Source organism: Anomaloglossus baeobatrachus, chromosome 5 (genome assembly GCF_048569485.1).
Source record: "Anomaloglossus baeobatrachus isolate aAnoBae1 chromosome 5, aAnoBae1.hap1, whole genome shotgun sequence".
NCBI classification, from domain to species: domain Eukaryota; kingdom Metazoa; phylum Chordata; class Amphibia; order Anura; family Aromobatidae; genus Anomaloglossus; species Anomaloglossus baeobatrachus.
The window spans coordinates 75,035,270-75,050,452 of record NC_134357.1 but is presented as its reverse complement, the minus strand read 5'-3'; the positions used below and the strand labels follow the sequence as shown (position 1 = coordinate 75,050,452).

At 46.9% G+C, this 15,183-nt stretch overlaps 1 protein-coding gene across 1 annotated transcript in view; it reads left to right on the top strand.

The window, feature by feature from the left end:
• SEMA4G (semaphorin 4G) overlaps positions 1-15,183 on the top strand; it is a 351,753-nt gene that overhangs the window by 204,505 nt on the left and 132,065 nt on the right. Inside the window, exon 3 of the mRNA XM_075348593.1 lies at positions 9,481-9,629. Within this exon, the coding sequence (XP_075204708.1) occupies positions 9,481-9,629 (149 nt within the window). The remainder of the gene's footprint in view (positions 1-9,480; positions 9,630-15,183) is intronic.

Below are 15,183 nucleotides of genomic sequence, written 5' to 3'. Positions count from 1 at the left end.
GGGCCTGTGGAGGTGCAGGGGTGCAGGGGCAGCGCTGTGCCGCACGGCACGGAGGTACTCACTCAGCCAGTAAACACGACACAGTTCTCGGTAAACAAACGGCTGGTTGGACGGGTCCCTCGCACGGTTCACGGTGCTGATGTACCCTGCAGTTAGCGGTGACGGTCTCTTCCCTGCACCTATGAAAGTCTCTTTGGTAGCGATGGGTCCCCACCGGTTACCCACTCCTTGGCTTCAAGCTGGGCCGAAGGAGCCCTACTTTGCCCGCAGGCGCTGGCCCTGGGAAACTGGTGCCCTGGCGGTGGCGGTGTCTCCCCTTCACGGTCGGGCTGTTGCCTTCAATCGGGACTTGGTTGCTAGGAGACAGAGGTCCCCTTCACTGACGGATTTGGCAAATTATGGCGACTCCTAGCCTTGCCGGGATCCGAAAGGCCCCTGCCCTGGTGCTGACTGTTCTTCGTATACTGCTCCGGTACCGCCGGGTCACCACCCGTCCGCGGTCCTTCCAGCAACCTCCGAGCAGTCCCCCTGCAGACTATCACCGCCGTCATCACCAATGTCACAGTCCGGGGCACACACCCGGACCAACTTCAGGCTTGCTTAACTGTCACTTTCTGTCGCCACTCTTACTGTCCTCATTTACCACTTCACTTCCTTCTACTTTCCCTTCCTAAACTCTTCTCCACTCTAGCCCTCAGCTAGACTTCAACTTCAACTCCTTCCACTTCCTCCTCCAAACTCTATCTGCCTGGTTCTTCCCGCCTCCAGGGCTGTGAACTCCTCGGTGGGCAGAGCCAACCGCCTTGGCCCACCCCCTGGTGTGGACATCAGCCCCTGGAGGAAGGCAACAAGGATTTTGGGTTAGCTTGATGTACCTGCAGGGAATGTGTAGCATGGATTAATCTGCAGCAAAAATGATGAAAGAATTCACATTCTACAGATTTAAATCTGCACCAAATCTGCAAGAAGAAAATACGCAGTGTATATGAGATACTGTCAGGTGCCTTTTGCCCTCCAACCCAGCAGCATTCATATCTGTATGATAATATTCCCTACCTAGCCAGCCCTGTATAATCCTATTTATTAAAATAAATGTTTAAAAATTCATGTTTAAAGTCCCTGTTCCTTTGCTAATTAGAGCCTTGACTAGTCTAAAGGGCGTTGTTTCCCCAGACTAGTCGTCCCTCTTTCCATGTTACCATGCCCCTGTCGGCGTGATAACATGATTTCCACAATCCAGCATCACCGCCAGCTCCGGAAATCTTGCGCATGCGCATGATTTATTTTGGCAGCGTCAATGTGCCTCAGAAGCCAGGTGTAAGTGTCCTGGCTTCAAAGAGGTGCACTTATCATGAGGAGAAGTGTAGAAGTTGAATTGCAAAGTTGTCTTTTTGTACACTTTGCCATTTTATCCATTTTAACCCTCAACTAGTGAGGTGGGATTTTTGTCACGCAACTGGTGATGTGGGGCTTACAATACCCCAGTGTTTAGAAATCTCTAAGTTTTACAGAAAATGCAAAGATCACGTTTGTTTTAATTGTTTTCTTATTGGCGATTGATTACACATGAGTATAACACATTTTTGACGCCCCCAAGTATCGGAAAATGTAATACATTGATGATTCATACCAGCATTTTCCAATGAATACCTGCTGAACAAAATTTCCCTGGGGTGTGGGCGGCAAACCCCACCTCACCAGTTGAGGGTTAAAGGGAATCTGTCACCTAATCTGAGAGCAGCATAATGTCAAGACAGAGACCCTGATTCCAGCGATGTGTCACTTGCTGGGCTGCTTAGTGTAGTTTTGATAAAATCAGCAGGAGATTATCATTACAGGACTACTTGGTGTGCTGCAGGTAGTCCAGCATATTCTTGCGCTCTGTATAACGACTAGATCTGCAGCAGAGAAAACATTGATTTTTATCAAAATGACAGCAAACAGCTCAGTAAGTAACACGTTGCTGGAATCGGGGTCTCTGTCACTACATTATGCTGCTCTCAGATGGGGGAGTAAAAACTTGGTGACAAATTCCCTTTAAATGTTCAGATAGCGCCTTGAATATGACTGTGACTGTGAATATGTTCACATCCGAATCCTTTTAGACCCCTCTATTGTAAATTTTGTCATATTTCCATATAGGACTAGACTAGTTTTCTTGTCAAAACGACAGACCCCGCTATAGAATCCAACTGACCCCAGTGTAAGTTAATGGGGTCTGTAGTGTATCGGTCGTTCCCATGATGTGAGTGTGAATAGCGCCTTACTCAATATTCCGTTTCTGTTCTGTATAGTGAACGCGCATTGAGTGTCAGATTGAAGGAACTTTCCAGTACATTTCATTCACATTTTCACGTGGCATTGCTGATATGCTGTGCTTGATTAACCCTGACGTGGCTGTTGGGAGGGAGCTGGCATTGTGGAGAAATGGCCTCCAGCTATTACTTTGTATTCCCTCCTGAGGAGGTAAATACTGAGTCAGCAGATAAGCTGAGTGCGCGATCCACCTTGTGTCCTGAGGCCACGCCATGGCGACAGGCAGGCAGTGTAAAGCGCAGCCGGTGCTCCCTCTGGCTCCCTGTCAGTAGAGGGTATGGAGTGTTGCTTAGCGACCATTATTATGGCAGGCCTAAGAGGCAGCGGCGCAGCAAAGCCGGGGGATTTCATAGGTGAATTAGGGTTATTTTATTAGGTTAACACATTGCCTGCTATTAAGAAAATGTTATTAATTCCTTGAAAAAACAATCTACTAGAAAGATTTTTTTTTTTTCTTTAATAATCTACGTGTGATAATTGCATATAGGATTCATTCAACATTAGATTACAGAATCCTCAGGTCATAGTAATTTTATAGATTTTTACACGCTGTCTGCCATGAAATATAAATCACTTTTTTTTAATGCTGCTGTACTGTTATGGGTTAAAATCCAGACCCAACTGGAGCGAATAGCGGCTGATTGGTGGGTAGCTAGGTATTGATCCCCCCCCCAATACTGACATGATATCGATGACCTGTCTAATGGATAGGTCATCAATATTAAAGGGGTGGTTCACTAGTTAGTATTCATAGGCACATCAATATTATGTTGTGAAACAAGGTTTCTATCAAATACCTTGTCTTGCGTATAGTGCCTCTGAGTGGCGCTATTGCGGTCTGCTCATCCCCTTCTCATGACCCCCCGGGCTCTGACCTCTGAGGTTCGCTCTGACTGGACTGTGGGCGGCACTTCACCGCTCAGCACAGCGTCACAGCCCAGCATATCCCTGCGCCCTCCTTCACTGCAGAGTGCCGCGAGTAGGAGCGATGCTGGGCTGTGATGCCGCCCATAGTCCAGTCACTCAGGAAGACTGGGGCCGGCCGCGGTGATGTCAAGTCAACAGGAAGTTGACGTGACATCTCCAGACATCAGAGGTCACAAAGCCCTGGGGGTCACGCAAAGGGGATGAGCGGAGCACAATAGCGCCACTCACAGGCACTATAGGCAACACAATGTATTTGAGAGAAACCTTGTTTCTTAACGTAATATCGATGTACCCATGAATACTAACTAGTGAACCACCCCTTTAAAAACCCAGACAAGCCCTTTAGGTTTATATTCAAAGACCGATATCTCACAGAAATTGTATATAACAGGAAATCTGTTCCATACTGGAAAATAATTGGGTTTATTTCTATAAGCCCCATTCAGAAGAAACTTCTCCAACACGTCTGCTGAGGCTGAATGTATCCTTAAAGCTTTATTTCCATAGCAAAGAATATAAAGGTGTCTTATTTTTTTGCCAAATGGTTGGTACTTCAGGTTTTAGTCAATGCTCCTGTACACACTAGGCCTTGTACAGATTTTTTTACCTGAATGGAATCTGTTATGGTGACCGGTATCTTAAGAATCCATGTATGGTGCATTTAGGCATTAGGCAGGGCATACTTTTTAGATTGGCCATCAGATTAAGGGGATTGGCTGACCTTCCTTTTTGTATACGAGTGTCCCTACAGATTATATTAGGGGTGTGGTGAAGGAGGAGAGAGGGATTGGACATGTTGAATCTCAATGCCACTTTAGGCTAAGTTCACACATCCTGTGTTTTCAATCCGTCAGGTCCGTTAGCAACGGATCAGTCATTTTCAAGATGTCAACTGATGCAACTGATGTGTTTTTCACAGGATTCCTTTCACAGGAATCCTGTGAAAAAACGGATCAGTTGCGTCCGTTACATCCGCTGTGCGTCCGTTTTTTGACGGATCAGTCATGATCCGTCTGTGTTTGGGACAGCCCAGTGGGCGTGCCAAGCATGCTGGGCATGCTCAGTAGAGCATGACGGAATCCTGCGCTGGATTCCGTTGTAAGACGGATTACGACGGAATCCAGCACCATAGACATGCATTACAAGCTTGACGGATGGCGACGGATTCCTGCGCGGCGCGTTAATTTTGACGGCCCGAAAAACGTTACATTCTGCGTTGCTCCCCGCTCGGCGGTCAGTCAAAAACGACGGACCGCGACGCAGCGGATGCAACGCAGGGTCATCAGTCGCAATCCGTCGCTAATAGAAGTCTATGGGGAAATACAGGATTCCTGCAAAATATTTTGCAGGATACCGTAATTCCCCAAGGCGACGGATTGTGACTGATGCAAAACACAGGATGTGTGAACTTAGCCTTATTCTCGGCAAGGTGAGCTGCAGTCGGAGTTCTCTGGCCTGGTAGTAGCTTAAAGGGGTTTTTCCACGAACAACGTTCATTTTAAAGTTGATATTATTCAGATCTTAGAATAATAATCATTTATATAATTGGATGTATTTAAAAAAATTGTTCCTGTGATGAGATTTTATATATGTGTCCCTGCTATTTGCTGTGTAATGGCCATGTTTGTCATATAGGGACATGGTCTGGTCATACCCCATCTCCTGGGCTGGGGAGGAAGCAAAAAAGAGCATACAGATAGCACAGCATGGGATCGTATCTGATTCTTTTTGTGAGGTAAAGCATTTCCTTGCCTGTTTTTAAAAAATATTTTACCTCAGAATAATTTGTGGTCCCATGCTGTAATGTTTGTATACTTTATTTCTTCCTCCCCAGTCTAAGAGATATGGTAGGATCAGACTGTGTTCCATGCAAGTATTACAGTACCTCTCAGTATTCATGAATTGATTCCTACTACCAACAGATACAGCCTACAAAATACTCAGGAATCACAAATTATGATATTCAAAAGGTAGAAAATTTATTATACAAAGTGCCAGTGCAATAAACAGTAAAAAAAATAATAAAAAAAATTAATTATACGTAGGCTAACATATGTTTAGATATTGGGGGGGATAGAGAGCCGCACCACAAAGGGGTAAAACCGGTAGTGCGCCTCCTGATGAAACTGGTAGATTCTAAGATCTATTGATTAAATTAAACTTTGAAATGAACTTTGTTCATGGGAAAACCCCTTTAAAGCCCTATGAGACAGGAAAAAATGTTCACAATAGCGATTGACAAGTGAAAAGTTATCACTTTGTTATCGTGCGTACAAGCGCATTATTACACAAGCAAATGTTCGCTTGAAAGATTGCTGTTGCGGTCGATGGAAAGGCGCTAGTTGCTCATAAAAGCTTGTATGACGTGTTGACGAGGTGGTAGCGACTTTTATTACACTGTGAAATTTTATGCCGACAAATGATAATTTTTAAGCAAGATGAAAGATCTGTGTTTTCTTTGCAAGAATCAAACGATATTACGATCGCTGGAAGCTATTACACACGGTTTCTAGTGATATTGCGATTTTTTTTTTTTAGATTTTTGCCCCATCTAATAAGGGCTTTATTTTTTTCTCTCTGAGAACACTCCTATTTTCGTATGAAGCAAGCGTGCATGTTACGTCCTGTTATCATTATGTTCAAGAATCTGTCAGGAATTCTGCCTGATCTCCCCGAAAGACGATCAGAGCCTTTCAGTATGATGAGTAAAGGCCCAGTCACACACAACGACTTGCCAGCGATCCAGACAACGATTCTACCTGATAAGGATCGCAGGTAAGTCGCTGGGAGGTCGCTGGTGAGATGTCACACAGTCAGACCTTACCAACGACGCAGTAACGATACAGGTCGCAGTAGCGACCTGTATAACGATTTCGGCGGTCATTGGGACCCGGTCACACAGCGTCAAACACAGCGATGCGTCCTGCCCAGCAGACATCGCCTTTGCAGAAAATGGTCCGGACCATTCTGCAATGACTAGAGATCTCACAGCAGGGGCCTGATCGCTGGTAGGTGTCACACATAACGAGATCGCTAACGGGATCGTTACTGCGTCACAGAAACTGTGACTCGGCAACAATCTCGTTAGCAATCTCGTTGTGTGTGACGGGGCCTTAAGTTTGTACTCCATCAGGCCTCCGTTTTGGCCTCTAATTAGGCAGACACCAAAGAGTATTGTGTTTGCCTAAAAACACAGACACTGCTTAAACGGAGGCCAGACAGAGTACAAAGTGACCCTGTCTGCTTCATTATAGTCAAGGGTTCCATAAGGGCAAGTCCAAATCCCATTTTTTTATTTAAACAGAACACCCAACAGAGTCCTGACTCTGACTCTGAATGTGAACAGGGACAAAGAAAGCAGATGTGGGATCACACCACCGTATTACCTGCTCCTGTGCCATAGATGTCCGGAAGGAAATTTAGGCTCCCCTGTGGCCTTTCTCTAGTGGTGCTTGGTGCGCGGAGAATACAAGTGCAGGGGAAGTCCAGGTGAAAGGATGAAAAAAGCGTCATTCGCCGAGACATAAAACTCCAGTCTTTATCCTAAAAAGCGGGTCTAAAGCCGGGTGCTGGCACTCGGGAGGACGATGGCTGTTTTGTGTGGCTGTGCTTCTACGGGTTCATACCTGTAGAAGCGCATCCTCCTGAGTACCGGCACCCAGCCTTAGACCCGCTTTTTATGATAAAGACCGGATCTTTGTCTCAGCCGCTTTTTTTCCATCCTCAATGCTGGATAGGAGAAGGAGTTAATGCCGCCCTGTCGTCCCAAATGATGAAAAAATGTGTTTATTTATTAATAAATATTTTATTCCATAGGTCTATGCATTTCAAGGTTCAAAACCTCTTCTTCAGGACCAAAAAAAGAAGAAAAATCAACAATACATTTTGTTGGTCCTGAAGAAGAGGTCTTGAACATTGAAATGCATAGACCTATGGAATAAAATATTTATTAATAAATCAACAATTTTTTTCATCATTTTGATCATTTTGGGCGACAGCGCGGCATTAACCCCTTCTCCTCTCCAGCATTGAAGATCCATGCACGTGGGGCCGCGGCAGTCGCCATTATCTGTATGCTATCTCTGGTGGTTATGACCCTCACAACCCCTTTAGGTGAGGGTACATTATTACACACTGCTCTTTTTATAGCTGGTAAGACCCTATTTGCGCTCTTTCTTCCTCAGCCTGCTTTCTTCGTCCTTTTTAGTTGGACTTCATAATATCAACAGAGCCTTATAACTGGTAGAGGGAGATAGCGCTCAGCCTAACGAGTGTTCATGTGACAGCCGTCTAATGCGCCTGACCAGCGTGACACAATGAAGAAATCTAGTTAATCCTTATGGAATAAATCACCTGAAATACACTCAGTTTATGTTTTATTTTAATTTAACACTGAAAGGAAATCTGATTAAACAAGAAACCTCTTTGGCGACCAGAAGCACAGGTCTAAGGCGGAACAAAGATTTCTAAAATGTGTACCTTAAGAATAGAGCTTAGTTATTTCACAGTCTCTTTTTAAGGTTTGTATTTGGAACATGACACATTTTAAAGGGCTAATAACTGGTAATACAAGTTCGTCCAACCTCTAAAATACCACTGGTTACGTATGATCTACTGAGACTGACCGGAGAGAGAAAAATGCTCTACCTTATTACATCCTAAAAAGATATACATTACTTTATGTATTATTATCGTATTATATACTACCTGTTTCATCATTTTCTAGTGGGCATGTAACCAATAATTGACGTCACGAGGTAAAAACGTTCAAAAAGTGTATTCGGGTCAAAAGAAGTTACCACCTATTCAAAGGGTCCCACATCGATCTGAAGAACGGGGCACTTTTTTTCTCGTTAGGATGTGGCGGCACTACGCATGCCCGACCACCGCTCCATTCATTCTTAATGGGTATTCTGACTCAGAGATACGTAGGATTTGATGGCGCCTGAACAGACCGTTTTCTTCGGTTATTCATATTACCGTACTCGCGTTCATATCGGTTCCTCGGATAGTTTAACTCGGCCACAATCTCATTGCAAAGAAGACTCCAGGAAAAGATGAATGTTTTAACTGAAAATCTTGTATTGATGATAATGCAGCAGGTAAAAAGAGTGATTTTTTTCCTGAGAGTATGCAGCATGTTACATATAAGATGGCTTGTACAAAACACTATGGAGAAGAAGGGAGAGAAATGCTGACATCATGGGGCTACAGGGAGGAGAAAGGGACAAAATACAAAGAAAGTCAAAGCTTCTGCCAAGCAACAGAAAGACAATACACAGCAATGAAAACATTGAATAATTCCCAAGTTATGGGGCATGACAATGGGGCTGCTGGAAAAAGCCGTACACAGTGCTCAGAATTTCCTAAAGGCCACGGTTTTTGTGACGTAACAGCGATCTTGCTAGCGATGTCGCTGTGTGTGACCTCCAGCAACGACCTGGCCCCTGCTTTGAGGTCGCCGATTGTTGCTGAATGTCCTGGACCATTTTTTGGTCATTGCTCTCCCGCTGTGCAGCACATATCGCTGTGTTTGACAGCGAGAGAGCAACGATCTGAATGTGCAGGGAGCAGGGAGCCGGCTTCTGCGGACGCTGGTAAGCAAGGTACACATCAGGTAACCAAGCAAAGCGCTTTGCTTGGTTACCCGATATTTACCTTGCTTACCAGCGTCCGCAGCTTCTAGAAGCCAGCTCCCTGCTCCCTGCACACGTAGCCAAGGTACAGATCGGGTAACTATAAGCAAAGCGCTTTGCTTAGCAACCCAATGTGTACTATGGTTACCAAGCACAGCGTCGTTACACGGGTCGCTGGTGGCTGATCTCTGATCGCTGTGGAGATCTGCCTGTTTGACAGCTCACCAGTGACCATGTAGCGACGCTCCAGCGATCCCTGTGAGGTCAGATCGCTGGTGGGATCGCTGTAGCGATGCTAAGTGTGACGGTACCTTTAGAGAATGAATGGTGAGCTGATTCACCATGCCATGTCCACTGCATGTTAACAGGGATGATAGTGCCACCTTGTGCTGTATTGGTGGGGGTTTCAGCTGTAGGTTACCACCAATCCTGGGGATAGACGATAACTTCTTTTCACCGGACAGCCCCTTATAAATGTACCGTCTGATACCACACAATATCATACATTTTTATTCTTCTTTTAAAATACTCTGTATTATAGCCACACAATTTTAATTAGAATCTCATTTTTGATATCTGATTTTTTCTTATTTTCCCACAGAACTTTCTGATGCAAAATGGTTTAGTGACAATGTGAAGAATTACAGCACATTACTCCTAGAGGATGAAAATGGGATTTTGTACGTTGGCGCCAGAGGTGCCATCTTCTCTCTGAACTCCAGTGACATTTCTCAGAGATCTCGGAGAACGGTAAGTTGGTTTTTTTTTGTTGTTCACTATTATAGGGTTCATTGTTTGAGTTCCCAAATCGCAGGGATGACCCCCAGTTTTATTGATTATTAAGACATTCACTTTGACATGCTGGTGCACATTTGGCAGTGTAACTTCTGAGGCAACTGTCCACGTCTCATATTAGGAGCCCCGCATTTCAGTGAATCGTGTGACCAGGCCTCCCCAGCCGTAAAGCGCTGTGGAATTAATGGCGCCATATAAGTGAATAAATATTATTATTATTTAGCATGCGCACTGCTGATCTTGGCTGCTATCTAAGCATTTACATTTAAAAAAAATGGTTGTCACAGAAAGAATTAATCCTCCTTGGTAACCTGATCCCACACCCATGCAGCAGGACAAACCACCTCCCCCAGTGTGAGAGCAAAACAGAACAGGAGGGGAGGGGCTGGAGCAGAGTGTGTGGAGAGAGAGACAGGAGAGGAGCCCAGAGTTGTAGCTCCCGAGCTGCTACAGAAGCGTGCTTCAAAAGGGCCGGGACAGGCTGTTAGTGAGGAAGGGGCCAGAGGTAGCCGGGGCAGGGTAGCGGCCCGCCGGTACCAAGGGTGACCCGGATCACTGCAGGGGAGTGGACTCCCCGTTCCCGGCTGAGGAGAAAGAGAAAGAGTGGAGAAAGAGGCACCTGGCTGCAGGGAAAGAACAGGGGTTGCTGCACCGTGTGTGGGACACTAACACCCTCTGTACCGAAGACTGCGGACTCCGTCAGTTTCTGGTTAATTCCTGACTATGTGTGAATTTTCTTGCAAAACGAACTGTGAGTAACAACATCCCCCAGTCCAACCGGACGCACAGCTCTCAGACCGTCTCCATCTCCTCCCTGCACCACCTCACCGGGGTCCCGGGACACCAACACCCTACCCGTGGAGGGAAATCACCACGTTGCTGCCTACCACCATCCCCGGGATCCATTAACCGGTAGCGGCGGTGCTCCGTTACCTCACCGCACACCATGGGTGGCGTCACGGACAATCTCCCTTACCTAATCCCCTTCTTACTGTGGAGCCTGGGATCACAGACCGGGTCACGCCACCGTGATACCCACAGAAGTGACCCCGTGGCCCGGATCTGAGTACCCCTTGTCCCCAGGCGACACATTTTGGCATCACGAACAGGATCCTTACCCATCCAGTTACCTGGAGGAAGTGCGTCTTGTTCTGGACTGTCAGCGGTGCTCCGCTGCAAAATTTTTGAAAGTCGCCATCTTTGCCGCCATTTTGGGTGCGAAAATCTCCCACCCAGCGCCTTCTTCCCCGAGCGGTGGGCGCGAAAAAGAGGCTCCGCCCCCTGAGAATGCGGGCGGAAGTGATGCTCCGGAGGACCGGAAGCGAAAGGAAAACTTTAAAAAGTTGCTAGAAGGACTGCTCCCGAGTACCAAGGAGGAGCAGTAGGAAGGAACTGCAGTTCATGTGACCAGGACTGTAAAGGCAGGGACGCAAGGACTTTGCCTAATTCCGTTCCTGGACAAGCAGTAGCCGCAACCCCGATGACATCTCACCCGGCTCCGGCAGTCCAGCCGGCCGCAACGGTGATGACGTCGGCTCCGGCAGTCCGCCCGGCCGCAACGGTGATGACGTTGGCTCCGGCAGTCCGCCCGGCCGCAACGGTGATGACGTCGGCCCCGGCAGTCCGCCCGGCCGCAGCAGAGGCGACACCTGACCGGAAGTCCGCCCCAGATGCGGCGCCGGCCGCTCCCAGGTACCCCGTCCCGGCTGTGGAGCAGCCAGAGTGCACCTGCAAAGAGGAGGAGCAGGCCACTGAGCGATGGGGCCCTCGGCGGTTAGCGAGGCCGGTTGTAGCTGGCGCCGAGGGCATCCGAGTGGGCCTGGCTCCTGAGCAGGAGGCAGAGCACGGAACCCGTGCCCCGTACTGGGAGTGGCGGCAGCAGCAGCAGTGGTAGCGGAGCATGGACGGCTACCCGCAAGTTTAAAGTTGACTGTTTTATGGACTGTCACCCCTGCTGAGCGTCCTCAAGTTCCCGGAGGAGGCCATCTGCACAGCAGGTGGGGGGGTGGCAGGATATTTAGAGTTTAAGAAAACGTACCTCCCGATGTGGGAAGATGTATGATTGTAATGTGTTGATTTTTCCTTTTTTTCCAGTTTCAATAAATGTTGGTGCCCAGACAGCCCGAGGACGGGCTGTGTTTTACCAAGGGGGTGTGTGACGCCCTGGCAAAGCCAGGTTGTCACATAAAGAGTTAATCCTCCTTGGTAACCTGATCCCACACCCGTGCAGCAGGACAAACCACCTCCCCCAGTGTGAGAGCAAAACAGAACAGGAGGGGAGGGGCTGGAGCAGAGTGTGTGGAGAGAGAGACAGGAGAGGAGCCCAGAGTTGTAGCTCCCGGGCTGCTACAGAAGCGTGCTCCAAAAGGGCCGGGACAGGCTGTTAGTGAGGAAGGGGCCAGAGGTAGCCGGGGCAGGGTAGCGGCCCGCTGGTACCAAGGGTGACCGGATCACTGCAGGGGAGTGGACTCCCCGTTCCCGGCTGAGGAGAAAAAGTGGAGAAAGAGGCACCTGGCTGCAGGGAAAGAACAGGGGTTGCTGCACCATGTGTGGGACACTAACACCCTCCGTACCGAAGGCTGCAGACTCCGGCAGTTTCTGGTTAATTCCTGACTGTGTGAATTTTCTTGCAAAGCGAACTGTGAGTAACAACATCCCCCAGTCCAACCGGACGCACAGCTCTCAGACCGTCTCCATCTCCTCCCTGCACCACCTCACCGGGGTCCCGGGACACCAACATCCTACCCGTGGAGGGAAATCACCAGCTTGCTGCCCACCACCATCCCCGAGATCCATTAACCGGCAGCGGCGGTGCTCCGTTACCTCACCGCACACCACGGGTGGCATCACGGACAATCTCCCTTACCTAATCCCCTTCTTACTGTGGAGCCTGGGATCACAGACCGGGTCACGCCACCGTGATACCCACAGAAGTGACCCCGTGGCCCGGATCTGAGTACCCCTTGTCCCCGGGCGACACACATACAGTATATATGTCTGTATGTGTGTGTAATATTTATTGCTTTGCTCTGAGCGGACTAATTGGAGATAAATTTACTTCTTGTCTTGTCTGTGTAGAGGAAATGTTAATGTTTTAGAACCCCCACAGAGCTAAATGTGCTGCAAGAGAAATGCATATTATATCTTGTCTATATGTATAGTATCCCCTCCTCCTTGGCTTCAGTATCCTATTTATAGCTGTAACACAACTAACTGCAGCAGGAACCTCCCCCTCTTTTCAGTTTACAGCGGAACACAAACATTTCTAAAGGCCACATCTCAAGCGACATCGCTGCTGAGTCACATTTTTTGTGTGTGTGACATCCAGCAACGACCTGGCCCCTGCTGTGAGGTCGCCGGTCGTTGCTGAATGTCCTTGACCATTTTTTTGGTCGTTGCTCTCCCGCTGTGAAGCACACATCGCTGTGTTTGACAGCGGGAGCCAACAATCTGAATGTACAGGGAGCAGGGAGCCGGCTTCTGGCAGCCTGCGGTAAGCTGGTAACCAAAGTACATATCGGGTATCCAAGCAAGGCGCTTTGCTTAGTAACCCGATGTGTACCATGGTTACGTGTGCAGGGAGCCGGCTTCTGGCAGCTGCGGACACTGGTAACCAAGGTACATATCGGGTATCCAAGCAAAGCGCTTTCCTTAGTAACCCGATGTGTACCATGGTTGCGAAGCACAGCGTCATTACACAGGTCGCTGATTGACAGCTCACCATGTAGCGACGCACCAACGATCCCTGCCAGGTCAGATCGCTGGTTGCATTGCTTAGTGTGACAGTACCTTAAGCCATGCCCTCCTCACTGCTTCACCTGCTAAAAATGTGATATATCAATAAGAATTAACCACTATGTTCTCCCACTCTTTACCTTTTATAATCCACTTTTATGTATAGGGTTCCTTTTAAGACCTCCATCAGTACAGTAGAGCGGCAATTAACTTGCTTACTCTCTATTGCTAGTGAGATGACTCTTCTCATTCAGTCTCAGTCTATACGGTAAAGCTGACATGTGAACTACATAAACCAAAAAGTTTCAGCCTGCTCTGTGGACCAGTATGAAACTGGAATATTAAAAAAAAAATGTACTTGGATAGCCACAAGAAATTGAGAAAACACAAGTAAAATAAATGTAATTAAATACATTTTTAATTTAAATGGCATTTTTCTGCTGATACATTACCTTTAAGGTAGAAAAATGAGTGGAAACCTTTTCTAAGGTTCCCTTGACAACAAGGATGGGAATCCTTAATATATTATAGGGCTTCTGTGACTTCACCTGTCAGTTGTAAATATACAATCCCTGATGCCTCCTTTAAAGCCTTTTTGACATATACAGTATACATATATTCAAGGGTGGTACTTGGAAGTATGCAAAGAAAATTGAGTGTTGAAATATGAGATACAATAGAAAGGAGGGGAGAGTCCTTCATCTTTCTTCCGGCAGGTGTGTGAGTCACAGCCGCCTGTAGAGTGCAGTATCAGGACTGGAGTCAGCATGATGTTATTGTATGATTGCGCTAATGACATACTCGAGCCCTGACTTTGTGACTAAGCAGATAGGCCGCTCCTTGTATCCTAAGGGCAGATGTAAAACGGCTTTTGATTTTCTTTTGCCAAGTTACACAAGTTAAATGACTCATGACATCCGAGTCTGACTCGTCTATATATTGCTTTTATTTAAGCCATTATTTCTCTAACTGTATAAAAATAGCCTCTCACTGTTTGTGATCGGAGATCTCCTTACTAACCACGATGAGAAAATACAGGCTCCGAATTGTTTATAGTCTGACTCATGATGGAACAGGGTATAAAATGGTAACTTACTATACACTGCACAGAGTGTGAAGTCCCCAGCAGCTCCTTTAATGTCTTGGGCTGCCTTGAAACCCCTTAAAGGGAATCTGTCACCAGGGTTTGGCCTCCTAATCTGAGAGCAGCATAACATAAAGACATAGATCCTGATTCCAGCGATGTGTCACTTACTGAGCTGCTTAGTGTAGTTTTTATAAAATCACTGTTTAATCAACAGTAGATTATCATTACAATACTACTTGGCGTGCTGTAGGTAGTCCAGCATATTCATGAGCTCTGTATAACTGCTAGATCTGCAGCAGAGAAAACACTGATTGTATCAAAATGACAGCAAACAGCTCAGTAAGTGACACATCACTGGAATCGGGGTCTCTGTCTCTACATTATGCTGCTCTCAGATGGGGGAGCAAAAACCTGGTGACATATTCCCTTTAAATTCTACGACACCTTTGTGGGTTAAATGGGCTGGCCACAGCTTTATTCCACAAAATTGGAAAATACATTGCAAAATCAAGTATCCGTCAATACCCATTTCTTCTTTATCTTATACCATGCTCTTCAGCCAAAGCGAAAGGCCAGGCTCTGCTGCACAGCGGACATTGCAAATAAAAGATAACTGGGCATGTACAAGAACCGCACTGCTGTGACAACATTATGCCAACTGCCAATTACATAACTCTTTGATAAACC